Source organism: Hippocampus bargibanti, linkage group LG20 (assembly GCF_051943395.1).
Source record: "Hippocampus bargibanti isolate YZ-2025 linkage group LG20, ASM5194339v1, whole genome shotgun sequence".
NCBI lineage: Eukaryota > Metazoa > Chordata > Actinopteri > Syngnathiformes > Syngnathidae > Hippocampus > Hippocampus bargibanti.
In genome coordinates, this window is record NC_142753.1 from 12,401,557 (window position 1) to 12,429,455 (window position 27,899).

Here is a 27,899-nt window from a genome sequence, read left to right on the forward strand (position 1 = left end):
CATTGACATCAAGATATGTACTTATCAATTATGTTCAATACAGTTGCATAAAATACATTTTACTACAGTTCCAAACGAATCGTTACTTTTCTAAAATCATCCACTGCTTTATATTAAATGGCTGTACTTGACAAGGTTTGGTAAAATACACGCATGATGAATCAATAAATTAGTCCAATAGCCAATCACAATTTGGTTGTAATTTGACCTTTGAGTGGTCGCTTGAAACTTTGACAGCATTTTTAAAACTGCACTTAGGTTAGCCTGCTTTTGGACAGCCAATACAATACAATACAATATATTGATTTATATAGCACGTTTAACACCAGCTGAAACTTTAACAAAGCACTTAGCGCGGGCAAACTTTCGGATACAGGAATTAAAGCAGTCACAAAGATAGTAGAGAGAAAGATAGTAGGTTATCCCAATTTTCACAACAATCGTATAAGCATTATTGAAGTCAATATCCTATACAGAAAATAAAGCAGTTGCAAAGATAGTAGAAAGTACTAATATAGTAAAAGCAATTTAAATGGTATTTCCCTTTATGTCTCATTGAATGAAAAGACAATAAATATTATGATGACAGGACCAAACAAAGCAATATTTGGACAGCATAAACGGATGAATTAATTGAGTGGGTCCCGTTTAATTTTAATGCATCGATGTTATCCATTTTCAAATTTCATACGCATTTACAAATGTATTCATTCCAGTTGTGTGTTTAATGTAATTTCAGGTGAAGCTCGGCCGCTTTTGTGTGACGCGCTCCACGTTTTAGATCGGCCTGCGCCATGACGGACGTCGTAGCTGCCTCCCGATTGGCTGAAAACCGGACTTGGCCAACGTCACGTGACCGAGTTCCTCACTCGCGCGCCCAAAATGGCGTTTTGGTGTAAATCTAAGCCGGATTGCTCTCATAGATCACGCCAACTCGTAAAAACGACAGCGAGGATTCTGGAGTAACAAATCGGACGGGAAGAAAATGGCAAAATAGCATTACGTGCATGACGGCCTTCTTTCCTATAAATAAACCCACGCAGCCGAGGAATTTGCACTTTCCACGCAGATCCGGTCCGGTCCGGTCCAGTCCGGAGCTGGAGGTTCCGTCCTCAGGAGATCTTTGGTCCCCAAATCCAGCCGAGTTGACACGGAACCCCCCTCCGGGTCGCCCCCCGACAGCTGCTCCGACGCATCCGGCCCCGGCTCGCCTGCGCCAGCCGCCCGGAGAAACAACACCGGATGCAGCCTGCCTGCCTGCATGCCTGCCTGCGTGGATGATGTAAACAGCAGGTATGTGCTATATGGGACTCCAAGTGTGACCCCCCCCCACCCCCCACCCGTTCCTTCGACACAAGGATACTTGGCCCAAAAGTGTGTGTGTTGGGTGTTTCCGTTAATTCGGTCGAGCCACTGCGTCAAAAGTTTGATCGCGGGAATAATGACTTTTTCCAGCCATAAATTCATTTGGTCAGCGCCTCTGTGTTCTGCACCAATAGACCTTGCCGTTGGTTTGGGGGGGGGGGGGGCGTGGGGGTCCCGTGCAGTCCTATTACTCTCACAGCCCTTTGTGGTTGTAAAAAAAGGGAAAAAAGTGAGCTTTTGTGTAAATCGCTCTCGAACTGCTTTCAAATGTGGCGCGCATACCACGAGGAAGGGCTGCTGCACTTTTTTTAATTCCCCGACGCGTTCATTTTTAGAGGTGGACTGTAATAAGCATCACGCATTAGTCAGGTGCACTGTGTAAGATTTTATTTTATTTTATTTTCACATAGATTTGATGTCATGACAACTCGCCTGAATCACAAATGCGTTAAAAATCACACAGACGCCGATCGTGTTGCTAAGAACACACACACGTCGATTTCTTTTCAAATGCACGATGTTGTTTCTTGCCATATTCATTATTGTTAATCCTATACTCGTTTGAACCTAATTCATACTCTGCTTTGATTTTTGTTACATTTTTATTGAAATGAGGTCGCTTGTGGCAGGACGGATCGTCGTCCTCGGAGGCAAAGACTCGCCGCAACGCGAAATGGAAGCCCGCGAAGCGCATTAAGCGTCGTTTGCCAACCACAAAGCAACATTTTAAACAAGTCAGAAATCAAATATTTTCGACGGCCATTTTGTTTTCAGCTCCTTTTGTAGAGCCGATTTTTTTTAAACCTCAAATGTAAATTCAATACCCGCAAATTATACATGGAGCATTTTGTGTTCAACACTCTACACAAATTCAAGATATCAATATACACCCCCCCCCCCCATTTCTAAACGCACTCAACATACACACAAACTACCGATTACACTTCCCACTCGATATCTTTACTTTGCTCTCTTTGTGTTCTTATATGCTTTTTTTGTATTTTCCAATAATAGATTACCTGCTACTTTTCTTTCTACTATCTTTGTGACTGCTTTATTTCGTCTATCGGAGAGTTTGTCAGTGTTAATGGCTTTGTTCCAGCTTCAGCTGTTGTTAAAGCGCGATATAAATCAATATGTATTGTATTGTATTGTTTCTCGGTGTGGTGTAATCAGACTTACAATACAGTATACAATACAAGCTAATTTATATAGCACTTTCACAGCAGCTGGAACAAAGCGCTTCACATATATAGTAGTCAACATAAAGCGAAATAATAAAGACAAATGTAGCATAAAGCGTGAACCGTTGCGTTATTTAAACAACGTTGCCCATATAATATTTGATGTTTAGGTACAAGACAAAAAAACGTGTTCAAAGAGGTCACTGAAGCGCTAAATCTTTAAAATGCAATTCAATGTTTTTTTTTTTACTTCAGTAGAAAGTGAATTGCAAGGATAATATGTTGACGTTTTAGTCCTGCATCTATGTGTATGAAATGTATCCGACGGCAACAGACAACATTTCATTTGTGAATGATGCAAGCAAACAACGAAGTGTGTTGTGTTGTGTGTTGTGTTGAAGTGTGCTTTCCCTTTTCCCTCTCCTAAGATGGCGCCTGCCGTTGACCTCCTCCTTTGTATTCCCTCCGCGATCTTCCCTCCGGCGCTGGCTCATAAATCCCTTGTTGTTTATGAACGTTTACAACACGGCAATAGGGCTTTACGAGGCAAGTCGTGCTCCCATTGGTCGCCTCTCGTCACGTGACCGGGAGCAGTGAACATGACCTTTTTTTTTTAATCTAATCTCTATATAATTTCCAATCGAGGAATAGAGAAGAGCCTTTCGCGAAAAGAGGCTGCGGCTTCCGCGCGGACGGTTTGTTTCAGCCGGCGTCCTTCTTCAACCTCCCCCGCTGACGTCTTTTTTCTTTTGTTTTTCTCTCAGTTTGGAGGATTTCATCCGACGCGCGAAGCTTCCTTTCCGATGCGCTTTTGGCAAGATGCTCGGAAGGAGTCCCGGTGCGTCAGCGGACTCCCGCGGGACCCTCCGTCAAGTCTTCTGTCACGGGATCCATCGCAATCGGTAAGACGCGGCAAGGACTTCCTCTACATTTAAGCCTGTAAATCATATATCCGCCACGTTGCCTTTGCCGCCGGCCGCGATAACGCCGATTAATCCTGTCTCACGATTGGAAAATCGCATCTCGCGATATGCTTATTCTCCGATTCGCGTTCCCTTTGCGCCGCTTTGCGTTTGTTGATCTGGCGTTGACTTTCAAACCAACCGGGATGGGCGCGAATGTTCTGCTCGCGGAGTGAGTTTGTCTCCGCCTTGTGGCGACGCCGCGGAAGTGCAAATCTGAACATGACGAGCGAAGAATGGCACGTTGACCTTTACGGGAGTGAAAAACAAGTCCGTTTGAAGTTTGGGGACTCTGCGGGAGCGCGCGTGCGCGTTTTTTTAATTTACTGCACACAGCCCAGATGGTTTCGACAAGTAGCGCATGCCTGACTGTTGACTCATAATCGCATGTTTAACGAGTACTCGAAGTTATTCGTCGACAACAAAATCTATATTGGCGCCTTGAAATACACACGAGTGCAGTTATGAAAATTGCGCAATGTTGTCTATCGATCGAATTGTACAAATCAAGAATGTATAAGCAGGCGAGTTTTTTTATTCGTTGGCCTGCAAACGTCGGTGACATTTTAATCCATGAAAATGTAAATATGTACAGAGTAAAAAATCTGCTGTAAACGTCTTCATTTCGAGGCAGCTTTGAATTTCATGCCAATATAAACGTTTTGACAAATAACTGCAAAAACTAGACACATTCTGTACATTTCTACATTTTTTATAGTCCCGCAGTGAGGAATTTTGCAGAAAACTTGAAAGGGGTGGAAACGAATCATTCTATGCACATAATAAATAAAAAAGTAGGATGGAAGGGGCTTAAACAGGGCGCAGTGACGTCATTCTGCGGTCATAGTTAAACATGTTTGCAATGTATGTTTATGCGTGCAAAAGCCCCTATTAGATTGCATCACCCCCTTTATGACCGGAACTCCCGCCCCCTTTTTTTAGGTGTGGAGGGGGGGGGGGTTAGGCCCTTTGCTCCTTAGCTTTTTAGCTCCTGGGTGTGTCCTCGTCTCGACTTGAGGAAAAGGCGTTCGTGGGAACTTTGTTGCCATTGGCCCGTCATAAATCAGCTGTTGCGTGGAGGAAGCACACGCACACGCACACGCACACAGGCTTTGACGAATCAACATCTGCGATCATAATATATTTGAGGTGAGGGTCTACTTGACACTATATTGAACACCGGTAGGGTCCTTCGTGTGACGTGCACTTTTGGTCGTGTGCTCGTGTCAGAAAAATGAGGCGCAGAGGAAGCATGAAGCCAAAAGCTCCAAAGGAGCAAAGGAGCAAAGGGGGTGCCATAAAAATTCCACGGCGAGCCACTTGCTGCATGGCGTGCTGGCTGGCCTTTTGAATTTGGCTGCCCTTTCTGCCCTTTCTGGCTGCATGTTGTCTTCCTCTCTCGCAAGCGTAATTGCGAGATTTACACATATTGGAAGACGTGGCCATGCAGGATTTGTTTTTTCATGTTGTAGCTTGAAAGGTTCACGATTGACAAATAAATACAGAGCATTTGACGTCGTTTTTATTTCAGCAGTGTCGTCGTAGTTGACCAAAATAGGCACATCAAGTCCCTGCAAGATGAACGACAACCGAAAAACTCTACCCAATCAATTGAGTAGTTATTTATCTCCCGCTATGGCACTTTTACTCTGGACTGTTTTTAAATTGTTTCTCTTGGGTTTTTTTTTTCATGTTATAGCCTGTTATACATTTATATATACAGAAATATAAACGACACACATATATATATATATATATATATATATATATATATATATATATATATATATATATATATATGTATGTATGTATGTATGTATGTATGTGTGTGTGTGTGTGTGTGTGTGTGTATGTATATATGTGTGTATGTATATGTGCCATATGTATTTGTGTATGTGTGTATGTGTATGTGTGTATGTATATATGTGTGTATGTATATGTGCCATATGTATTTATATATATATATGTGTGTGTGTGTGTGTGTGTGTGTGTGTGTGTGTGTGTGTGTGTGTGTGTGTGTGTGTGTGTGTGTGTGTGTGTGTGTGTGTGTGTGTTTTGCATGAATATATGTAATACCTAATGTTGCTCAATTTTCCAGTACGTGTTTGGGGTCAAACACTCCTAATGAGCATCGGAGGCGTTTTTTTCCTGGGGATGTTTTCCAATCAAATGACATATTCCATAATAAACAATAATCACAGTAGGTTAAACCGGCCACGGATGTGATTTTTACGAGATCGTGGAATACACATCCAATTCCACATGTCCCAAATTGCATATTTAGTGTATTTGAATCCCCCCCCCCCCATTCTTTAGCCCCCCCCCCCTCCCCCCGAAAAGATGTTCCGATCCTATTGATGAGTGCAAACTATCCATATTGGCTTTTTTCTTCCATTAAATGTCCACCGCTGGCCTTGTATAGATGCCCCCCCCCGCCCCCCTCCCGCTGGTATTGTTGCCGTCTGCTTCTTTTGCCGCAATGCTCGTTAACCTCCGAATGACCCCGCCGGCAGATTCAATGCAACGGTTGCGCCAGACGAGGGCGCAGCACGACAACGCAAAGTTCGCCCCGAGCCAGCGCCCCCCTCCCCCCTCCTCCCCTCCTCCCCCTCCAGTTTACCTCCGGAGGTCACCGAGCAGGATTTACGAGTGGTCAACAAAAGCACGTGATCCTCCGCCGCGCGCCATATTTGGGTGTCTACGTAAGAGAGAATCAAGTCCGCGGGCCCCATGCAGTCATTTCCATAATTCATCATAAATTGCGCAAGGCTGCCGTAGGACGCGCTAAAGCATAAGAGCCGCAAATCGAGCGCGCCCGCCCGCACGCTCGATGCCTTTTTCTCCTTCCGCCCTTGCAATCACGACCATCAAAGAGGCCAAGCGGCGACCGTAAGCGCCCATCGGCACAATTGTCAACCAATGAGCTCCTATTTCGCGAACTCATTCTGCGGTCGCTATCCCAATGGCGCGGACTTTCACTTGCACAATTACGGCGAGCCCGGTTCGGCGGCCGACGAGCAATACGGAGACTCGGGCGCCGCGCACTCGGCGGCCAGGTACGGCTACGGCTACGGCTACAACGGGATGGACCTGACGCTCGGTCGTCCCGCCGCCGGACACTTTGCGGCCGACGAGCGGACGACCCCCTCGGCGGAAGCGCTCGGGTACGCGCGGTCGGTCGCCGACTCCCCCTCGGCGGAGCCCGCGCCGCGCTCGTCCTCGGCGGCCGGATCCGCGCGGGCGGGCGAGTCCCTGACCCGGCACCGAGCCGCGAAGGACTCCCCGCCCGGTCCGCGCTCGGGGGTCTCTCCTGGGGACCGCGCGCCCGAAGTGCAAATGCCCCCCGCGGACGAGGAAAAGCCCTCCGGGAGCGCCCCCGGCGCCCCGCGGAACGCCAGCGAACCGTCCCGGCCTCAAATATACCCCTGGATGAGGAAACTACACATCAGTCACGGTAAAACTGCATTTTTTTATTCCGTTTTTTTTTGAGAGTTCCCCGACGTGGCCAAGGTCTAGAGTTTATTGTGAGTCTTTAGACGCAAATCCTGCTAAATATATTCAGCACCCCATTCTCCAAAAAAAAAACGCATAACATCTTTAATCCAAGACCCCAAAGTTACATACACTTGGAAACTTACTCGAGTTTTTACTTGCTGGATGTTTCCCTGATGGATCAATACTTTGTGATTTGTTCTGCATTAATTGGCTTGCAAAAAAAGGCAATCCAAATATGGACGGATTGAAGTCGTGCAAATTGTCTTCTTGTGATGCCATTTCCTTATGACATTGAGATCAAGCATAGACGTATTTTCCATAAGAAATATTGACACGTCTAAAATAAATATTGACATTAGAAAAAAAAGCGTTCACAAATATACAAAAGCACGTGAAAACACCTAATAGTCTTCCTTTCGCTTTTATCTGCCACCCCCCCCCCCCCTTCCCGGCCACCCTAGATCTATCCGGACCGGAGGGCAAACGTGCCCGCACCGCTTACACCCGCTACCAGACGCTGGAACTGGAAAAGGAGTTCCACTTCAACCGCTACCTGACCCGAAGGCGTCGGATCGAGATCGCTCACGCTTTGTGCCTCTCGGAGAGACAAATCAAAATTTGGTTCCAAAATCGCCGGATGAAGTGGAAGAAGGACAACAAATTGAAGAGTATGAGCATGGCTGCGGGGGGCTACAGGCCTTGATTAAAGGCCCATTAGCCCCCCCCCCCCACTGTCCACTAAGATGATGATTTCTCCACTGTGAGACTAATAAAGGCAAATCCAATCCAATCCTAGGAGTGAGACCAAAATCAAAGTTATGTCATATCGACTCTTCGGGGGTTGCAAAGACACAAATTTCACCCACCAGGAGCAGATTCTCAATTTTCATTTCATCGTCAACACCCCCCCCCCCCATCTCAAATGTTAAGTTTAGTGTAGATTTAGAAGGGAAAAAAACATTTGTTTAAATTATTTCTTGTTGGGGTGCAATTTGGAACAAATGCTACCTATTAACCAGCGAATGCACTTCAAAGTACACTCGAGTCCCAATTTTTTGTGTACTTCCGGTGTATTATGCGTCTCGTATTTATTTGTGTAAGTGTGTATATTGCGATAAAAGTCTGGACAAAAATTCAAGTGTGTACATATCAATGCGAATTGTCTTTTTTTGGTTGCATTTGTTTTGCAAAAAAATGCTGTCCTTTTTGGTTTGAAATCTTCGTTGTGTAAAAATCCCCCGTGACGTCAGCCCTATTTTTTTATTTGGTCAATGTTTTTGTTTAATGACTGGAAGTCAAGAATGTACTGTAAAGACATTTTGTTGCTGTTCACCATCATAATAAACTTTCTACTGGAACGCCATTATTTTTTGTTGCACTTTGATCCATTTTTAGTTGTTGACCATTGTAATATATTGACTAAAGCTTTCCATTTATTTGAATAAAATCGGAATCAACAAGTATGCACGATTTGGTTTGGTTTTTCCACTGTTTTGGGGCTTCTTCATCGGGCGTACACAGTAAGCACGACCCCCCCCCCCCCACACACACACACACACACACACACACGGCAGTAAACTTTACGAGACCCCCTTTCTGGCTCGGACATGTCGGTGCTAAATGAACAAAAGGCTTGCGGGGTGGTTTTGTCTACGAATTAGATCGTAAAAAGCATCCGGAGCGAGTCCAGATAGGCTCACGGGCCATAAACGGTCACGTGACGGCCATTAAAGTAAGTTTTATGGTTTTGGGGAGTTGACAGTATATTGCGCATAACATATAATCGCCCTGACGACGACGCTTGGTCTGACTCTGCCTTTTGCAGCCCTTTGAGGAACGTCTCGACCCAAAAACCGGAGCGCCGTGTCAGCTCGGAAGACCAGCTCGAGCGGACCAAAACCAGAACCGGAACCGGAGACGACCAAGATGAGAAGCGCCTTTTCGGGTGAGTCGACATCCGAGAACAATCGCCTTCTTATTGTGAGCTCCGCCTAGCTCGATCTTTCCTAATTAGCCAACGAGGCTAATTTGTCAGCGGTGCCGGTTTGAATTCTGGTGCGGGCAGATGTTGCGAGCGGGCAGGCTCGGGTCCGGCTCATGGCCGTTTAATTGCTTCCTTCCCCCTCGTGTAACTCGTTTGCCTCCATCTGGGGTGCGACTCATAATCCATTTTTTGCATGTTGGGTCATTATCTCCGCGTCCATTTCCAGGCGGCCACTAACTTGTCTTCTTGGAGGATGTCCACCCTCCTCCTCCTCCTCCTCTCCTCTCTCAATTTGATCACATTGGACGGTTGACAGGACAGAAAGTTCGCAGAGCCCGAATGCCCCCCTCCCGATGACTTTTAGGGGATGTTTCCTACTTTTGACGCCCGTGTTTGGGCTCGGCTGTAAACAGTGTCAAGTAAACACCAGGCGGGAACAAACAACAGCGGCCGAGACGTTTGAAAAGGAATTCCGGTTTTGTGTCATTTTGTGTTTCGGGGTTGAAAAGTTCAAATGACCCCCTAACATCCCCCCCCCCCGCCCCCACCACCACCACAAAAGTCACTCTCCCTTCGTGGCGACAAAGGAAACGTATAGACGCCATTGTTGGTCGATTTTAAGGACTAACAATGAACGAATAAGGGCAGACGATGTCGTTTTTTGGCTTTTCTTGTTTTTGCTCTAATTTGCTTTAAAATCACCACAACGTGGTTTTCAGGCCTTACGAAAAACGACTGAGGTGAAATATTTCTCTCAAATTGAACCCCGAACCTCCAAAAATATTTGCTCCTAGAAAAAGCTTGAAGGATGTGGCCCCTAGTTAGCCGAGCAGGCCCATTTCCTATATATTGTCCATCGCAACGACGTCATAAAAATACGCGTGAAGGGATTTTTGATTAGCCTTTATTAATCTTGCAGTGGAGACATTGACGTTTGACGGCAGCAAAGTGACGAAAGGAAAAACAAAATACAAGAGCTGCTGGAATGCTAACCGTGCACTCACGGTGCCAGATTGAAATAAAGAACAAATAATATGAGAACACAAAGACGCTGATAATCATTCGATCAATCCATTTCAATATTGTAATACGTTTGATTGATCTTGATTTAAAAAATGCTGACAAAATGAACGAGTTGAATCCATCTGGACTTACAGAGTTTCTCGAAGATCTGTAAGTCGAGATGCATGGATAAGATGTCCGTTTTTACTTATTTACTCTGATCCAAAACCGATATTGTGGCTTGCCTGATTTAAAAATACCCCCCCCCATGAACAGGTAACTATTTATTCCACAACAGTTTGCACTCGAAACATATTTTTCGTGCAACTTTGTGTTGGAAATGTTCAATCCGAATGAGCCATTTGACAGATCAGATGAATGCTTTGCATTAAAACAAATCTTTATCCACATCGACTCAAAACAATTCAATCATTTTCCCGTTCTCCCAATGCATATTGCACATTTCTCAATTTCGTGAGGGGGGGGGGGTTACACACCCGGCTTTAGTCCTGCTAACGCTAATAAAACAAGTCGCGCATACACTCACCAAGGGAAAGAAAGCCAGCTCCGTTTTTTTATTTTATTTGAATGGAAATCTAAGCCAATACGTCAAATGATCAGGCGGCACGCTGCCAGGCCGAGTGGGGCGGGGGGAGGGCAGGGGGGGGGGGGGGTCAGGTGCAGGTCAATCTGTGCAGCTCCAACATGAATCTGCATCCTCTCCGAGCCACCAGCAGAGCTCGCTTTAGGCCAAGTTCACTGTCACACTGCAAATGTAGAAGCTACTTCATAGCACGCTTCCCTTGGCTTTTTTTCCTAGATAAGAGTGATGGGCGTGAATAAAAAAGCATTTGGATACTGTGGAAAGACATTCCGGCTACTTTAGCTCGTTTTTTTGCTCCTTTTATTTGCATATGTTGTCTTGAGAATGGCATCTCCTCACCCTTGCTAGCATCTCGCGTCGTCCTCATTAAATTGATGGAATTGATGCTCGACCTGGCTTCATGTTGAGATTGTTCGAATCTTTTTTTGAGGGGGGGGGGGTGAAGGGGAGGAGGTGCCTCAATTGGCCTCCTCTGACTGGATAGCAGCAGAGAGAGAGAGAGAGAAGAGGAAAAATTGGGGTCAAAAGTTGAGCCGAGAGTCTCCGTCATCAGCCTCATAATAGCGATGTTGGCTCGTCCACACAAAAGGCAGAATCGCTTTGAATTACATATGTTGCAGCTAGGCGTGCACTCCAGGTGAACCCTGGATGCGCGGTGACCCGAGGTGGGGAGAGGGGACCCCCACCCGCACCCCTTTACCCGACCCGTCCCTAGCAACAAGATTGAGTAGCTGGCGTTTTGATTATCGCGCTTGATTGGTGAATTTCCTTTGAATAAATTGCATTGGATATGTTTGGGGACGGATGAGGAGGGGGCTTCATTTGCATTTTCAGGATTGATATTCTCGACCCGGTCACGGGCCTAATGGCAAGGCCCTGCACAGAGTCCACAACCCCCAAAGTCGCTCCCCCTTAAAAATCATTTAGGGTCTCGTATCCTGACGGCGTTGAATAGAAAGCTTTTAGGGGTTGCACCCATGGCACAGATGTTTTTTTAAGATGGGGGGGGGGGGTAAAAGACTGTCCAAAAATACTGAATTTGACTTCACGATTGGGTGTTTTGTTTTTTTTTTTTTGCTTTTTCGGAAGTAAAGAATGTAAATTCACACATCACAGATTTTTGGACAATAAAACTACAAAAATCTAGTGTATCCAATTGATTTATAAATAAATTAAAGATGATGTAAAACAGATCTTAAACATGTTCAATTGAAAAACAATTAAATATAAAAAATTTAACGTATAATGCAAGCCATATTAACTATACGAGGAGCTCCCGTTTGGATTCAAATCGCTTATCAAGGAAGGTCTGAAAAGTAGACATTCTTGATTGGTTTAAATTACTCATATTAGGAAAGATGCATCAACAACGTAAGGGGATGTGAAAAAAAACCTTTTTTTTTCATTTCCAAAATAAGCTAAGATCCTTACAAGTCAAATTTTGCACATCAGTTATATACAACAGGATCGTACTTGGGGATACTTAGGTACTCTATACCAAATGTCCTATTTTGCATTTGTGCACATCTCATCACGCGTGTTTTTTGGGTTCCCTGACAAACAACATTCTATATTTTATATTTTCCCTCCACATTTGCAAATATTTTCTATCGACTTGCGATGGACGTTTTTTTTCCTCCCCCTCCGATCGTTGTCGTCGACCGTCACCGCATTGAATGCATGCGTTAAAGGCTATTGCTTTTGCTTCTGCGCGAAGACGAGACCTTGCGCGTGCGAGCCACCCGCAATTTGTCACGATCGTCACGGCGCTTCAGTCGTCATCTCAAATGGAAAATTGACAGTCAAGTGTCACCGCTGATGTATTTTCGCCTCGGCAGACCTTCGCTTGGCGGCTTGATGTTCTCCGAGGTGCGACGTCGCGGTCGACGCTTCGCTGTATAACTTCAAGCTTATCAACTGCACGTTGGGCCAAAACGAAGACACTATTTTTTGCATATATTTTTTTCCTTGAGATGTTGTTTTCCCAAATGAAACGAATCGGCCTCCTGATAAACTTGCTCTGGTATCCGAAAAATATTCTTTTATTAAAAGCGATTCGTCGTGATGGCGATAAGCAACAAGTCGAACGACCCCATCGATGAATCATTTCACTCACGTGATCATTTACAGTTAATAGATAATAGTTAAGCTGTTCCCATCCAGATTTTTTTACTCGTAGAATCCGATCGTAAATTTCACCGGAGGTCTTATTTGCAATAATTTTGGACATGTTCTTGATGATGATCATCATCATATGCAATATTTCGCTTCTAAGATCAATCTATTTTGTATCCAGATTCTAGTGCAGATATTCTTGTTGATCGGGTTGTCCAATTTAGAAACGATGTCCCCTAGAAAAAAAATCTCATCAAATAAATAACTCCACAGTTGGCCAGAAGTCCAAGTCCGGGGTGAAGAGCAGGTCAGCGCGTCTAACTCATATGAAAATGTCGCCCCTTTGGAAGAAAAAAAGGGGGGGGGGCGGACTTGTTGTTTAACAAAGACTGTCAATGGGCAAGATTAATCAGAAACAAAATGGAAACTGTGTCAGTTCGGGGTCAGGCACAAGTTATCTCACTTTGGGGGTGGCGGGAAGTGAAGACAGAGATGATGGGGCGACTCTGAAGGCAAACGGGGGACGATTGGGGAGAAAGGAAATGCTTTTTTTTTAGTCGCCTCAAGTTTGGGATCCTTGTTTGTGCGCGCAGAGGCCTTGTTGAAGGCGACTGGACGTCCCGGTGAGGAGTTGGAGCACCTCGGAGGCGATCCTCTCACCTCCACGATGGCTGGTGGTCTTCAACAACAAGGTCAGAAAGCTTTTCACTTTCCAAAAAATCAGGGCGGGGAATTGTGCTGTACACTTGACTAGACGGGGCAATTAAACAATACTTGCAAAATGCATCATATACAATCAAGATATCATGAACAATATATGCAGAATTGAAAGCCATAGTCCAGAATTATATAAGAAACATACCGTGGATTACAATTACCATTATTCATTACTGTTGATATCATTTTTAATATAGTAGTTAGAATGATGCTAGGTCGTGTTTGTATAGTTTGATGCCGGATTTTTTTAAATGATCCTTAAACTGTTGATATCATCATATGTTGTAGATTTTTTTTCATAAATAAGAGCTTTTCATTGAGGGACAGCATTTGTAAATTCACCCCCTACCTTAAAGACACAGACTGTAATATTTGTGCACACTTTGTGTCCTTCACGTCGATTTGTCAATGCTGTCCTTCGGTGTTTGACAGCCAGCGCAACATCCGCGGCGCTTTGTTTTGGCTCTTGCACGTCTGCGATCGTTTCTTGAAAATACACGCCGAGTGTAACAATTTAAGGGGCAAATCGTTGCTTTCCAGCCTGAAAAGTGTTCGTTTCATGATCTGAAAGGTATCGAAAAGACGTCACAATCATCAGATTGACGTCGGCCTTGCTTGACAGTATTTGCAGAAGCAAAAAACGAGAGCGTGCGTGTGATGGTGCGGCGTGTTTTGTGTCTATTTTTTGAGCCGCTATTGCCCGGCGTGGTTCAACCCTAACTCGTTCTTGCAAGTCGTTGACCGTGAACGCTTTGCCGGTGACAGTGTTTCAAGGTGTATTTTAATACTCCGGGTTTTAATCAAGCGATATTTTAACTATTCCGCACAACTAACATATTAATAATCACCAAATAACGAGAATAGTTTCCAAAATAACCTCTCAGTCGCGCACATAACTTTGACGCCGATCGGTAAACTAGATGCTCGATTGGCTTTGCTTTTTTCATAATGAAATTTAACAAGGAAAAAAAAACCATCTACGTAAGAGGTTCTGCTGGTGCCGGTGCCACGCTTTCCATTGGTTCCTGTTTACGCGATGCCCGCAGGACGAGCTGCGATTGGTCGGCTGGCTCACGTGACCACACAACTTTGTACATTTGACAGCGAGTAGGAGGGTTTTGTGGAGATCAGAAAAACGACAGCGCGATAAAAATTAGTATTGTTGCACTTCACAAATTAATGACCATGAGTTCCTACTTGATAAACTCCAACTACATCGAGCCGTCCTTTCCTCCGTGCGACGAATACCAGCGGGGCGGATACATCCCCAATCCGGGGGACTATTACGAACGAGCCAAAGACACGGGCTTCCCCCATCACGAAGAGCCGTCCTACCCCGGATCCGACTACGCGGAACCGGGCTACGATTACGGCGACGTCCCCGCCGGCGGACCGGACGATTTCGGCGACGCCCACCACTCGGCGGCGGCCGTCGCGCCGCCGCCGCCGCTTCCGCGGAACGTCGCTTCGGCCCCGGACGGCCGAACGGGGGCCATGAAGGACTGCGGCCTCGCCACCGGCGACGTCTATCCCGGCGCGGCCAAGGCGAAAGAGCCGGTGGTCTACCCCTGGATGAAAAAAGTCCACGTTAGCACCGGTGAGTTGTCGAAAGGGGGCCGAAGGGGGCGGAGGAACCGGCGGAAAGGCAACACCGCCAAGCAGTCGAGCCACTTCGCGGCTGAAATTTACGACTGCGGAGCGGCGGGGTCGCTAATTAAGGAGCCTCGTAAATTGTATTGCTCGTGTCGGTCTGTCGGGGGGCTCGTGCGCCTTTGTTGCTTTTTTTAAACCCAAACTGCCTCCTCCGCTGGAATGGAGCCAACGCCTAATATCCCACCCCGCTGTTTAGTTTATCTTTCCTAAGCTGTTCCCCGGATGCTTAGGTTAAAAAAAAAACAACTGGAAGGCGCGTTCTTCGTTTCTCGGGCTAATCTTTGGGAATGATGTGTTAACACCTGCCTATTTGCGACCCCCTCCCTCCCCCACCCCTCCCCCACCCCTTCGACCTCCACGCCACGCAGTCAATGCCAGTTACACCGGAGGAGTGCCCAAGAGGTCCCGCACCGCCTATACCCGCCAGCAGGCTCTGGAACTGGAGAAGGAATTCCACTTCAACCGCTACCTGACGCGGCGCAGGCGGGTCGAGATCGCGCACGCCATGTGCCTGTCCGAACGCCAGGTCAAGATCTGGTTTCAGAACCGCCGCATGAAGTGGAAGAAGGAGCACAAGCTCCCCAATACCAAGATTCGCTCCAATTCGGCCTCGTCGTCGTCGGCCCAACAACAGATGAAAACAGGCCAGCAACTTATCCCCACGCCGTGCACCGTGGGTCTATAGTGCAAAGACCCCTCCCCCTCCCCCCACTCGATAAAAAAACAACAACCCGAACCAGACTGAGATGGCAAAGGACACAAGTGGAAAAAAGATGGAAGGACCGAGTGAATATTTTGCTGTTATTTGTCCCCCTTTCTGTCCACTCGGAGATCAACTTTCGAGTCTTCACTTGAGCTTGAGAGCCATTTTCAAAGGCCACAACGGCGACTGAAGGCTTCGCCCATTTTCTTTCTTTTTTTATCGTTTTTTTTACGAATGAAGGATAACGCGAGGTCACGTGGATTAAACCCCATTGACACCGAGCGTGTTCATATGAACGCAGACCAATTCCTTTAAAAAATCAAAACAGAGTATTAAATAGGTTCGAACATTGATAATAATAAAAACAACATTAGTGCTATTTGTGTTCATATGAAGACGGTCGGCGTAAATGGGTTGAAAAAACAAATAGTATTTCATTCGGAAAATGGCCAAACGCTGAGGTAAAAGCTTGAATCTTTTTTTATGTTTGAATGCTTTCTTTTTATTGTTATTCTTATGCTATAGAATGCTAATATACTTGAAAGTTGTGATTTAAAAAACAGTTTTGGACGCGTTTCCATTTGTAGTCACGGTGTGTGTTGGAGTTGTGAATGTATAGTCGAGGTGACATTTGTACATAGAGACGCGAATTATGAATGAAGGCATTTGTGCAGGTCGATCATGTTTTTTGGTTTGTTTTTCTCGTTTGACGTGCTGAGCTTTTCGATCTCTTTTGAATTCGTGCTCTCGTATCTCATGTTGTGTAAACTGTGAATAGCCACGCGTGTTTGTGTCGTCTCACTCGTGACCTTCTGTGCTGTGTAGACTGAAGATGAAAATAAATGTTCACTTGTAAGATCTGGGGAGGCTCCTTCTGTTGTACTCGAAATAAGGTCTTTGGTGGCCAAAGCGTCACCAAGAAAATGCCTAAGCGTCGACCTAAGCGCTGTTTTCTTTTCATTCTAATTTTAGTTGTCATGTAATTTTAACAATGTTTTTTTTTCGGTGTGTTTTATATTCATTTTATTCCGATCAGTATTACATTCTAAAAAAAATGTTCAAATATCTTTTAGTATCAAGGTGTTGAGGGTATTTGAAGGAGCCAAAATGGTTGGTGGGTTCCTGCCTGTAAAAATGTCTCGAGACATGCACCTCCTACGGCGACTTTTCCTCAACATGCTCGTCTGTAATTTAAAACCTCGGGAATCACGGTGTGTTTTGCAACCAAAAAAAAAGGAAGGCTTGTCTCAAGCTTGACTTTTGACAGCCCCCCTTGCCACCTTTAGACGTAAGACTCGATTGTCGAGCGCATCGGATTGTTTTCCTTCTTTCGGCATTTGAACAAAGTCGACCTCAGTCAGCTTCGGTGCACCAAAGTGTGAGTCTTGCTCACTACCTGCTACATCTAAACAATGACGAGTTCAACCAAAGGACACCACTGACTCTAACCAATCACCGCTCCGCGGTCCTTCTGGTGACCCCTGACCTCTCGACACATACAATGTTCAGGCCATACATCAGCGCCGAGACCCCCGAGAACCTTTTTCTTTGCGTTGCACATTGACCTCCGGTGAAAGAAAGAAAGAAAGAAAGAAAAAAAATCGGTTTTACGGCCACGAATTCCTCCAAAAGAGACACCCCGTGCACTCACTTCAGGACAAAGGAGCAGAAACGTGTTGCTTTTGTGTCAGACAACCAATGTTTTTGGAGTGGGAATGAAGATTTTTTTTTAACTCATTCACTGCCAGACCTTGTACAAAAACCTGTGCACTCCAGTGCCAGGGTTGTTGTCATTGTCACTTGAATTGCAAGACCTACAGAATATGGAGTTTCGGGACTATATAAAAATTCAATGCAGCGTTAGAAATCGTAGACTCTCATCTTTCTTTTAAAAAAAGTGTTAATTCCTAAATTGTATGGAGTTATATGAGCTTGAAATGAGGCTGGCTGTCCAAAATAAAAGGTGATACATATTGATTTATATAGCGCTTTAGCAACAGCTGAAGCTTGAACAAATCGCTAACATGGAAAAAAAACATCGCCAGAGGCCTGGCCAGCGCTTTATCGGCACCCGAGGAAGAATCACAAAAGGCAAATTAATTTGTGAATGGCGCTCTACGTCCTATTTTCAATTCCCGAATAACCCTAATTTGCGAATGGCAGTGAATGACGTGATTTCTGATAATGCGCTTTTTTTAGGATTTATATTGTCCTAAAAAGTGTTCTGCTATGCAGATCTCACACATCATATGCAAGAAGTTGCCCCCCCCCCCCCCCCCCCCCCCCCGAAAAAAAATTAGTGTGAGTGACAGGGATTTTTCGCAGACTCCGTGAAAAAGTCCCAATTCCAATCTTCAAGTCATTTGCTACTAGAGGTCACTTCCAATGTGTTAAAATTTTAATGTCGCCATTCGCTTGGCCTGTTGAATAATGAATGAAGCCAGGGTTAGAAATACTTGTGAGAATCTGGCTTCTTTTCATTTCGAGTGAGTTCTTCTTGGGGCGCGAGTCACATCTCCTCTAGCTGCTCTACATTGACCGTCATGGCTTGCATGTGAGTAGTTTGAAGACTTTTTTACCCCCACCCCCGCCCCTTCCACCTTCATCTGGTGTTGGAGTTGGCAATTTAAAACTATTCGGCGTTTAACAATAAAATTGGAATGCAACTGTATCGCTTAAATGCATGTCAATAATTTCATTTCAGACAACAGTATGATGCAATGTTAAGGCGCACGATGTCATGTAATTATAACAAGGTCATTTGCATTTCAAAGCACACATTATTCAAAGTTTAGAATTTTGATGCATTTATAGACACAATATGTGTAAAATGGAACATTTTCAAGCTGAACTTAAAAGGAAAGATCCACTCGTAAAAGATAGCCCACAATGGACCATCTAGCTAGCCCCTTGTTAATCATTTACAGAGTGCTTCAGTGAGCTTCTTCGACTTTTATTGTTGCAAACATGTGCTCACTTGCTACATGTTTTTCATCTTTCAACCAAAATAATACTCGTTGAAATAAAAACAGGAAAGCCAGTGTTAAAAATGAACTTTATTTCGAAATAGAAAGGCCCCTTGTTCTGTCAAACAATTCATCGTCACAATCGACAACAGGGAAAGCCTCTCCGAGATGGCATTTTCTGCACTTTAGCTGGATGTTAAAACCCACACGTCAACAGTGTTTCAAGATACTCTTTTTGTTTTTGTGGCCATCGTCCAAAGTGTCTTTCAAGTCATCCTGACTGACACCGTCAATATAATCTTCGCTTAAACGGAAACATCCGCAATTAGACGAACGGTCGCTCTCTCGAAGCTAACGGCTAAACCGTGTCAAAAATGCTAAAGAGCGGGCCACGTTTGCTTTTCGTCCTCCAAAAAGTCTGCACTTGAATGTCTTCGGTCCGGGTCAGGGAAAAGTTCACGCGGAGTGACGATCGATTGGTGAGGCTAAAAAAATCTCCTGTCCACGCCGATTAATCCTCGTGAAAGAATCCCATCTGTAAACACAGAGAGGAGTCAAAAAAGAGGCGAAACACTAAATTAGGAAGGAAATCATAACACATTTGCCGCGCGTAAAAAAAAAATCAAGTGTCCACTTGCTCCAAGTAACTTTTGGCGCAATGTGCAATCCGCTGCTCCCGTTGCAGCCTTTTAAAAGTTTAGCGCTCAAGTTTTTGGGAACACAAAAGGCTGGACTCCGGGTAGGGGGTGGGAGTATGCGAGAGGGGGGTGGGGGACGACGACGACGACGACGACGTTGTCCACGAGTGATTAATTGTTGTGGTGGGATTTTTCCACGCCCGCTTCTCGGTGTTGACTGAAAACAAGCGCCAAACGGTGCCGAGGAGAAAGAAAGAGGGAAGCTCTTCCGGTCACGTTGGAAACGTTCCGCGGGGCCAAATAGTTCCCATGCGTGGCGCACACTCGGCGGCTACGGGAAGCCCAACAAATTCCCCTTGCAAAATGTACGTTTGCCAGTCAAGTGACGAGCATCGAGGGCGACTCCAAAAGAGCACCCGTTTACTCGTGCACTGCCGTTCCCGAATTTATTCGGGAATTGAAAAGCATGTCGAAGAGACCCACTCCCGAATTTGTTCGGGTTTTAGTTTTTTTTTGTGAGGGGTGCTGATAAAGCGCCGGCCAGACGTCTGGCAATATAATTTCCCCTTCCACGAGCGGGCAGCATTCGCCTTTTGTCATGTTAGCGCTTTCTTACAGCTTCAGCTAGCGCTATCTAAATCAACATGTATTGTATTGTATTGCATTTTGGACAACCGCCCCCATTTCAAACTCACAACTCCACATACCCATATAACTTCGCGATTAACTCTTTTTTTGCAGGTGAAAGAAGAGAATCTAAGGTTTCTAATGCCGTAATCCTAAAAGTCAATATTGTGCGGGTGTTGGGATTGGAGTGCGAATGACAAAAACCCTGGCGCTGGCGTCGACACATTTTGGCATATCTTCTAGCAGAGAATGAGTTAATGATTCCCAGGTTGAAATCAAAGAAATTTCGGCGGACCCGGCGTCACGTGACGAGCAAAGCGGAGCCCCCGCCACGGGGCCGCGAGATGCTCATTTACAGCCCCACTTTTCCACGAGGGGGAACCTTGACTGGCTAGCTTGTGTTCATCATCGCGTGAGGAGGGGAGGGAAGTGGGGGCGGGGGAGGGGGGGGGGGCATACGCCTTTAAAAAAAAGGGAAAAAAGTCGCAATCAAATCGGACAAAAGCACTTTTTGGGGCGTTTGTGGATGTATTACGCGGCTGTCACGGACGGATATGTTTTTCCACGCGGGGAGAGCAACCCGAGCCGAGGGAGGATGGATTTGATTTGGAGGCATTTCCTTCCATTGTTCGTTGCTGCGGTGACTTATTGCGGCGGGAGGCGCAGGTCGGTCAAACAAAAAAGGCACTTAGTTGGGGCTAATTATCCATATTTCTTAATCTCGTATTCAGCCTTATTTGACGCTGGCAACAAAGTTGTCGTTGAGGCTAATGCAATCCATCAATCCAGAATCTTTTTGAGGGCTTTACATTTACGATATAAGACAATGTAACCACCTCGCCTATTGATATACGTATGTATTTATCTATGCATTTATTTATTACCGATGCAATCGTTATTTTTTAATATCATATTCAGGCTTATTTGCAAATATAAATCACGTGGGCAACAAGTAATACTTGAAATCAAGGTCTTTTTTTGTCTTTAAAAAATACAATGTGACCACCTGATGTCTTTATATATGTATTGATTTATTGACAGCAATTGTAGCAATTATTATCCCCCCGAAAAAACCGCTTGATCCATCCAGGTGATTTCCCACAATGTAAAGATCCCCCCGAAAAGTAGATGAACGCCGTGGGCTTGCGTATTTCCACGTTGGGAGTGGAGGGGGGGGGGGGGGGGGGGGGTTTAAAACGAGGCTATAATGGAAGACGGAGTGCCGAGCATCACGACGGCTCGGCCGCGTTGAGGTCACCGGCGCTCGCCTGTGATTTATGGGCGCTGGGACTTGGGCCGGGCTGGACTGGGGGGCGTCTGGCGGGGGGCTCGGCGGTTAATGACTATTCGATCCGTTTGTGAGAGGGAGGGGGACGTAAACAACAAATAGCCTATTTGCATAAAGCTATTTTGTTGCTTTCATTAGTAAACAAAGAGACGGCGGCGGCCTTTTGTTTTGCAGCTTCTACTTTATTTTGAAAGAAATGGACTGATGGTTGTTTTGTTTGGTTGTTTTTTATCTTGAAGCCATTTTGGCTTTGTGTGAATACATTTGTAAAAGCATATTGGGATCTTTTTAATTCTCATTGCAGCTTTTATAATTAATACAGTCCATCTAGATTTATATCTCAATCAGAAATCATAATCGGAAAGCCTTTAATAGTCCCATCATGGAGATATTTGAAATATACAGCAGCAACATTAAAGGCAAACAATAAATTCCACGCACAAAAGAAAATATCAGCAGACTCACCATCAAAAGATCTGTACATAAAGTATAACAATCTGTACAAATAGAACAATCTCTATATATCTAAACTATATATGTAAGCCACCTATTTAAGATGGCATTTTCTTTGTAGCTCTTTCTCTTGTTTCTATTTATAATTCTATTTTATTTCTTGCATTCTATTTGCGATTGTATTTGATTGATTATAGCACCTATGCTTGTCTGTGACTGTAAAGTGTCCTTGAGAGCTTTGAAAGGCACTTCAAATAAATTATTATTATTATTATTAATATTGACTGGAAGCCTGACCTATTAATCGCATTCGAATATTCATGTTTTGTTTTAAAAATGTGATTTCATCCCATAATGCAGAAACATGTCTTTTTTTCATTGCAGAAGCCCCGGATCATAACTCCCCCTCACACGCACAACTCCCTGGGTAAGTCTATGTTCGTTTTTTTTTTTTATTGATTTATCACGTGGTGGCTCCTTATTCCATGTTTTAAAATCATGTCCACCAAAGGCCTGACAGAAGCAGTGTGTGACATTTTGTTTCTTTTCTTTTGGATGCAATAATTCCTTCTTTGTAATATGTCAGTGGAAAGAGTTGGTCACGTGACGAGGAAAAGCTCTTGGAACGTTGCCTCGCTTCTTTCAAAAAGCCATTTTTAGTCCACGCGCGCGTGCGATCCATATTGATATCGTTTGTACATCTGTTTACCGCCTTTCGGGCTTCTTCCTCGGATCCTTTTCTCGCCCCCACCACCACCACTTTTGACTTTTAACCTCCTTTATGCGAGCGACAAGAAGAATCAGCAGTTTGAGCGCCTCACAAAGAGGTCAATAATTAAGCCGAGCTAGCGAAAAAAATCCTCACGGGTGAAAATTTCGGGCCCACTCACCATCCCACGCGTGGCGTATTTTCGACTTTTTGCGTCCCCCCCCCCCCTCCACCATATAAAAGCTGACGAGACGTTTTCTTTTCCTTAAAAAAGACAAGATGACCACGCTGAGGGACTCCCCGCATGCGCGCTGCGTGGACTCATTTTATCAGAACACACTTCCAAGTTAACTGCGTCATTTCAAATAAGGTTTCAAAGGTTGCCGATTAATTATTAAAAAAAAAAATCATCATCCATTTCATTTCTAAGCAAGCGCCTTTCAAAACTCTCAGGGTCACTTTACAGTCACACGATTTTTTTTCTTTTGGCGAGCGTTCACTCAACCCGAAATAACTCAAATAGATAGAAAGCTAGCTAGCTAACAAATTGCTAATGGATAGCTAGTAAGCTAGTAGCTCGCAGATAGCCAGCTGGATAGCTAACGAGCCAGCGATAGCAAATAGATCGCAAATAAAGAGCTAGCTAGGTAGCCAGCTAAATAATGATAATCTAGAAATACATTTAATTAACTCATTCACTCCCAGACAATGTGCACAAAAAGATGTTTTTGTCATTGTCACTTAAAAAAAACAGGACCCACGGAATCTTGACTTTTAGGACTGCATAAACATTCAATGTTCTTTCATCAGAAAAAAAAGAGTTAATTCCTAAATGATAGAGATCTGGAGTTATATAAAGTTGAAATGAGGGCAGGTGTCCAAAATACGATGCGATGTTTGCACTTTAACAACAGCTGAAGCTGGAACAAAGCGCTAACGTGGACAAAAGGGGAACGCTACCCCCCTCGCGGAAGGAAAAGAAAACATTGCCGGAGGCCATGGCCGGCGCTTTATCGCCACCCAAAATAGAAGAAAAAGCAACTTTCCGTGATATTTTCAAATCCTGCGAGTTTTGAAAGGCTCTGAGCAATCAATGATGTTATTGGTATCAATTAGCGGATGAGTTCATTTCCTATAGCACAACTCGTGCATTGTAAATAGGTGATTAATAATACCATCTAAAAATGGACTTGTCGCATATTTGCGATGATATTCCAATTGTCCCTCTCTTTCTTCTTTCTCTCACCCCCCCGTCCCCCCTTTTCACATTTGGATGGGGGAGGAGGAAAAAGGGCCGAAGTGCCTTTCCGTGCAAGCGAGGCGCCACCTCATTTGCATAATTTGTTCCTTGTCTACCATGTGACGCCGCTGCGGTTCGGGCCACTTGTCTAGCGCGTCCCCCACGATCACGCAAGAGGTCCGGGTCCAGTCTGGTGGTCAATCGTCCCCCCTTTTTGACATCCATCCGTCTATTATTACTCCGGAGAAACATTGCTTCCAATGGCGTGAAGATCAATTGGCCAAGATAAGGATGATCTGGCCGACCTGCCTGCTTTCGTCATCTCCGTGTACACATCCACGTCGAGTGGGGAAGACGCGAGAAGAGAGGGGGGAGGGAGGAGGGGAGGGGGGGGGGGTGAAAAAAAAAGCAAAGAGGGCTTCTCTCTCTCTTTCGTTCTACGAGTCTTCTTGTTGTGGTCGCCGCCGCCTTGCGCGCATGGCGCTGGCTGCATGGAAGGAAGCCTTCCCTCGTCCCCTTTTTTTTTCCTCCGGATGACTACTTTGATCGATTTGCTCGCTGAATGAGAACATCTTGCTCGCTGCTCTGCATTGGACGTCAGAGGTTAAGGTAAGCAGGCCGGGAAAGAGGGCTGCCTGCCTGCCTGACTCGCTTGCCTCGCTCGCCTCGCTTGGAAATGGCCGACTTTGGGTGTCGCCGAGTGGTGATTTATCACCGCATGACTTGGGGCTCGGTTCAGGAAGAGTTCACGCACTCACACATTTTCTCTCTCTCTCTCTCTCTCTCTGCGTCCACTTGCTCTTTTTAAGGGGGATTAATACGCCGTTTTTGGCTTCTTCTGCAGTCTAGATGATGATTTTTTGGGGCTTGAATTATTCGTGCGGTGAAGCTCGTTTTGAACGCGTTTCATGGCTTGTCATGCAACGCTCCGGCAAGGCACTTGCGCACATTTTGGCACACGCAACAACAACAACAACAACAACAAAAAGACTTTATAATTGTATTCTAATGCACTTTCAAATAGTTTTGAAATTGCAAAAAATACATTCAAAATCACTATAGTTTTTTATAATTGTATTCGAATGCAGTTTAGTCGTTTCTGAATACGCAAAAAAATACAACACAAACATTAAAATAGTCTTTTTTTTAAATAATTGTATTTTAATGCTGTTTTCAGACATTTTTGCAGAGTAAAAAAATAAAGTAAAAAAATAGTATATTTTTTTATAAACGTATTTTAATGCAGTTTTCAGACATTTTTGCAGAGTAAAAAAATAAAGTAAAAAAAAGTATATTTTTTTATAAACGTATTCTAATGCAGTTTTCAGACATTTTTTGCACAGGCAGAAAAACTACATTACAAAAATGGGTATGCCTTTATTAGTCTCACAGTGGAGAAATTGGTGATGATGAGTGGGAAAATGAAGGTTATATTTTATATGGACTAACAATCATAATCATATCAAAAATTATACTTCCATTATGTGAACTGCCTGGATAGTATTATAATAATAATAATAATAATAATAATAATAATAATAATAATTATTATTATTATTATCAAATGTTAAGCAGATTCCTTACTTACAGACAGTGTATTGTCGGTGTTCAAATACCTGACATGTTATTATTATCATTATTATTATCATTATTATTATTATTATTGTTGTGGTTGTTGTTGTTGTTCTTCTTCTTAATCTTATTCTTATTCTTTTTTTCTTCTTTTTCTTCTTTATTATTAGTAGTAGTAGCAGTAATTGTAGTATTATGCATTCACGATTCAGTTTATTCAGCTCTTTTATTATTGATAATGTTATTGACAGTTTTATTGTTGTGGTGTGTATTGTTCTTTTAATTGTAAAGTGTCCTTGGATGCTTTGGAAGGCTCTTGGAAATTAACGGTATGATGATGATGACGATGATGATTGTGTGTACATTTAATTCGTCTGATCCTCAGGTGGTGGCCTATTTAGAGTAACCCGTTTTAACGCATAGGGTTATTTAAATGTATTTTTGAATAATTAGTCCTTTTTGATGTACTCATTGGAGTTATTTATGTTTGCCTATTGCACACCTTTTTGTGCTCCAAATTGTTGTTGACGTGAAACGAATAGTAGTTGTCGGTACTTCCGTGCCGATTCCGCACCCGTGCCGGCCTGCTCGTCGACAGCGTCGGGCGCCATTATTGTGGCTTGGCTTAGCTTAGCAAAAGTTGACATTTTCATCCCGAGCAAGCGGCAGATGTCCCGCCCGGTTTTTCAGGTTTGGAACCAAGACAAAGACGGGAACGCGCTGTTTTTTTTTTTTTTTTTTTTTTTTTTTGACGCCTCGCGGGGCAAATGCGAAACATCCCGTGCAGACGACAACAACATGAGCACATCGATTTGATTTCAGCCTTCAGAAAAGCCACGCTAAGCACTTTCTGGTTCATTTATTGGCACTGCGATCTGGTTTATTTTTTATTTTTGCGCATGCACGTTGTTTAGCACAGATGGCAATGCTCGGTTGTCCGGTGCGGAGGCAGAAGGTAAACGGTAAATGCGACGGACCTACGGCGCGCGTTGTCAGGCCCGCATTGAAAAGTAAGATGGATCGCCACCATTTCGTCTCCTCACGGTGTCTTGTTGTAACCTCAGGTTCCCCCGAGGAGGCCATTGGCGGAGAGGCGTCACGTGACCGCGGGGCGCCAATGTTCTTCTACGAGGGTGTCAAGACCCTGTCACTCGGCCAACTAAATCTGGGGAAACGGCGAGATGCAAAAGGCGAGCTACTACGACAGCTCGGCAATTTACGGCGGCTACCCGTACCAAAGCGCAAATGGCTTCGCTTACGACGCCGATCACGTCCAATATCCGCGCGCCTCTCATGCGGAAAGTGACTACACTCCACCCGCCTGCTGCCTGCGGTCTCCGGACGGCTCGGCGGCTCCTCCGGAGATGCCGGCGGAGAGCTGCGACGGCACGGCGGCGGCGGCGTCGAGGGCGCCCGGCCCTCCTCCCTCTCGCTCCCCCTCCGATAACGCCGGCGCCGCCGGCGGGCGAGAGACCGCCCAAGGCGCTTCGCCGCCTTCGGGCGCCCGCGGCAAGCAGATCTTCCCTTGGATGAAGGAGTCCCGTCAGAACACCAAGCAGAAAACGGCAAATAGCGCCGCTTCAGGTACAAACGCGCTCAAACCTTCGTGCTAGGGGGGCGGTTGGGGTGCGGGAAGCCCTCATCCTATAATAGTCCCGCCGCAAAGGCCTCGGCAAGTGTTCCCGCTTCTTACGTGTAGCATAAATCATCGCCGCCTCGGAGTAGTTCTGTCTACGACGCCCAAATTGGCTTTGGAAAGGGTCAAACGCCGTCCCGGCGTTTGACCCGGGGTTGACCTCCGCCTACTGTAAACACGCACACGCGGACTGATCACGCATGGCGTCCCCGTGCACTCGGTCAACAAACTCCCCATGCATGCAGTTGACATGCGCGGATGGGCCGGTTGTCTCAGCGGCTAAAGTCTTCTCGAGCTACGTGACGCTAAACTCCAGCACTCGGCGCTACTGCAAACGTTTGGTGTCATCTATGACTCTGACCCGCCCAGCCATTTTCCACTACTTGCCGTTAATTTACGAGCTAGTAGTTCCTCCGCGGAGGTTATGTCATCCTTCCCTTCCAGTTCCTGGCGCTCCACGTTGAGCTCGACGGCTCGTCAAAATTTACGAGGTGGCGTTGGCCGCCTGCCACCAAAACCGCAAATGCTTCGCTAGACTCGTTCGAGTCTGCAAGAAGGAGCGGGCTAATCTGTCGACTTGCGCGCACCGTGAGAAATGCGCCCAAGGCTTTGCGCTTGTGTGCCGATATGGCGGGAGGCGGGGCGACGCCATGGACGTGCTCGACGTTGACCTATACTTTCCTTGAGTTGTATTTTCATGGTAGCTTGCTATCTGGCTGGCTCCCTAGCTAACTATCTATTTGCTATCTATTAGAGAGCTAGCTAGCTATTAGCTAGCTAATCTCACTATCTAACCGGCTATCTTCTATTTGTTATCTATATGCTATCTAATAGCTATGTAGCTCGCTAGCTATCTTTTAATTATCTACTAGCCGGCTAGCTTACTTTCTGTCTATTTGAGTTATGACAGGTTGAGTGAACGCTGGCGCACGTGGCTGCCGCTGCTCACCTACAGAAAAAGTGATGCAGTGACTGTAAAGTGACCT

At 45.1% G+C, this 27,899-nt stretch overlaps 3 protein-coding genes across 7 annotated transcripts in view; all 3 read left to right on the forward strand.

Annotated features, from left to right (window-relative positions):
* The window catches only part of hoxa3a (homeobox A3a), a 37,946-nt gene that overhangs the window by 6,711 nt on the left and 3,336 nt on the right, over positions 1-27,899 (forward strand). The window contains exons 2-7 of one of the 5 annotated variants that reach the window (XM_089023031.1): positions 740-1,293; positions 3,314-3,451; positions 8,832-8,951; positions 13,305-13,403; positions 22,141-22,183; positions 26,342-26,861. In XM_089023031.1, the coding sequence (XP_088879157.1) occupies positions 26,459-26,861 (403 nt within the window). In that variant the 5' untranslated portion in view covers positions 740-1,293; positions 3,314-3,451; positions 8,832-8,951; ... (1 more) ...; positions 22,141-22,183; positions 26,342-26,458. The other 4 variants (XM_089023033.1, XM_089023032.1, XM_089023035.1 and 1 more) reach the window with 4 other exon arrangements.
* Positions 5,410-8,469, forward strand: hoxa5a (homeobox A5a). The gene is made up of 2 exons (XM_089023041.1): positions 5,410-6,965; positions 7,468-8,469. The coding sequence occupies exons 1-2, from the start codon at positions 6,431-6,433 to the stop codon at positions 7,707-7,709; spliced, it is 777 nt and encodes a 258-aa protein (XP_088879167.1). The 5' UTR covers positions 5,410-6,430; the 3' UTR covers positions 7,710-8,469.
* Positions 13,417-16,649, forward strand: hoxa4a (homeobox A4a). The gene is made up of 2 exons (XM_089023043.1): positions 13,417-15,025; positions 15,450-16,649. The coding sequence occupies exons 1-2, from the start codon at positions 14,608-14,610 to the stop codon at positions 15,764-15,766; spliced, it is 735 nt and encodes a 244-aa protein (XP_088879169.1). The 5' UTR covers positions 13,417-14,607; the 3' UTR covers positions 15,767-16,649.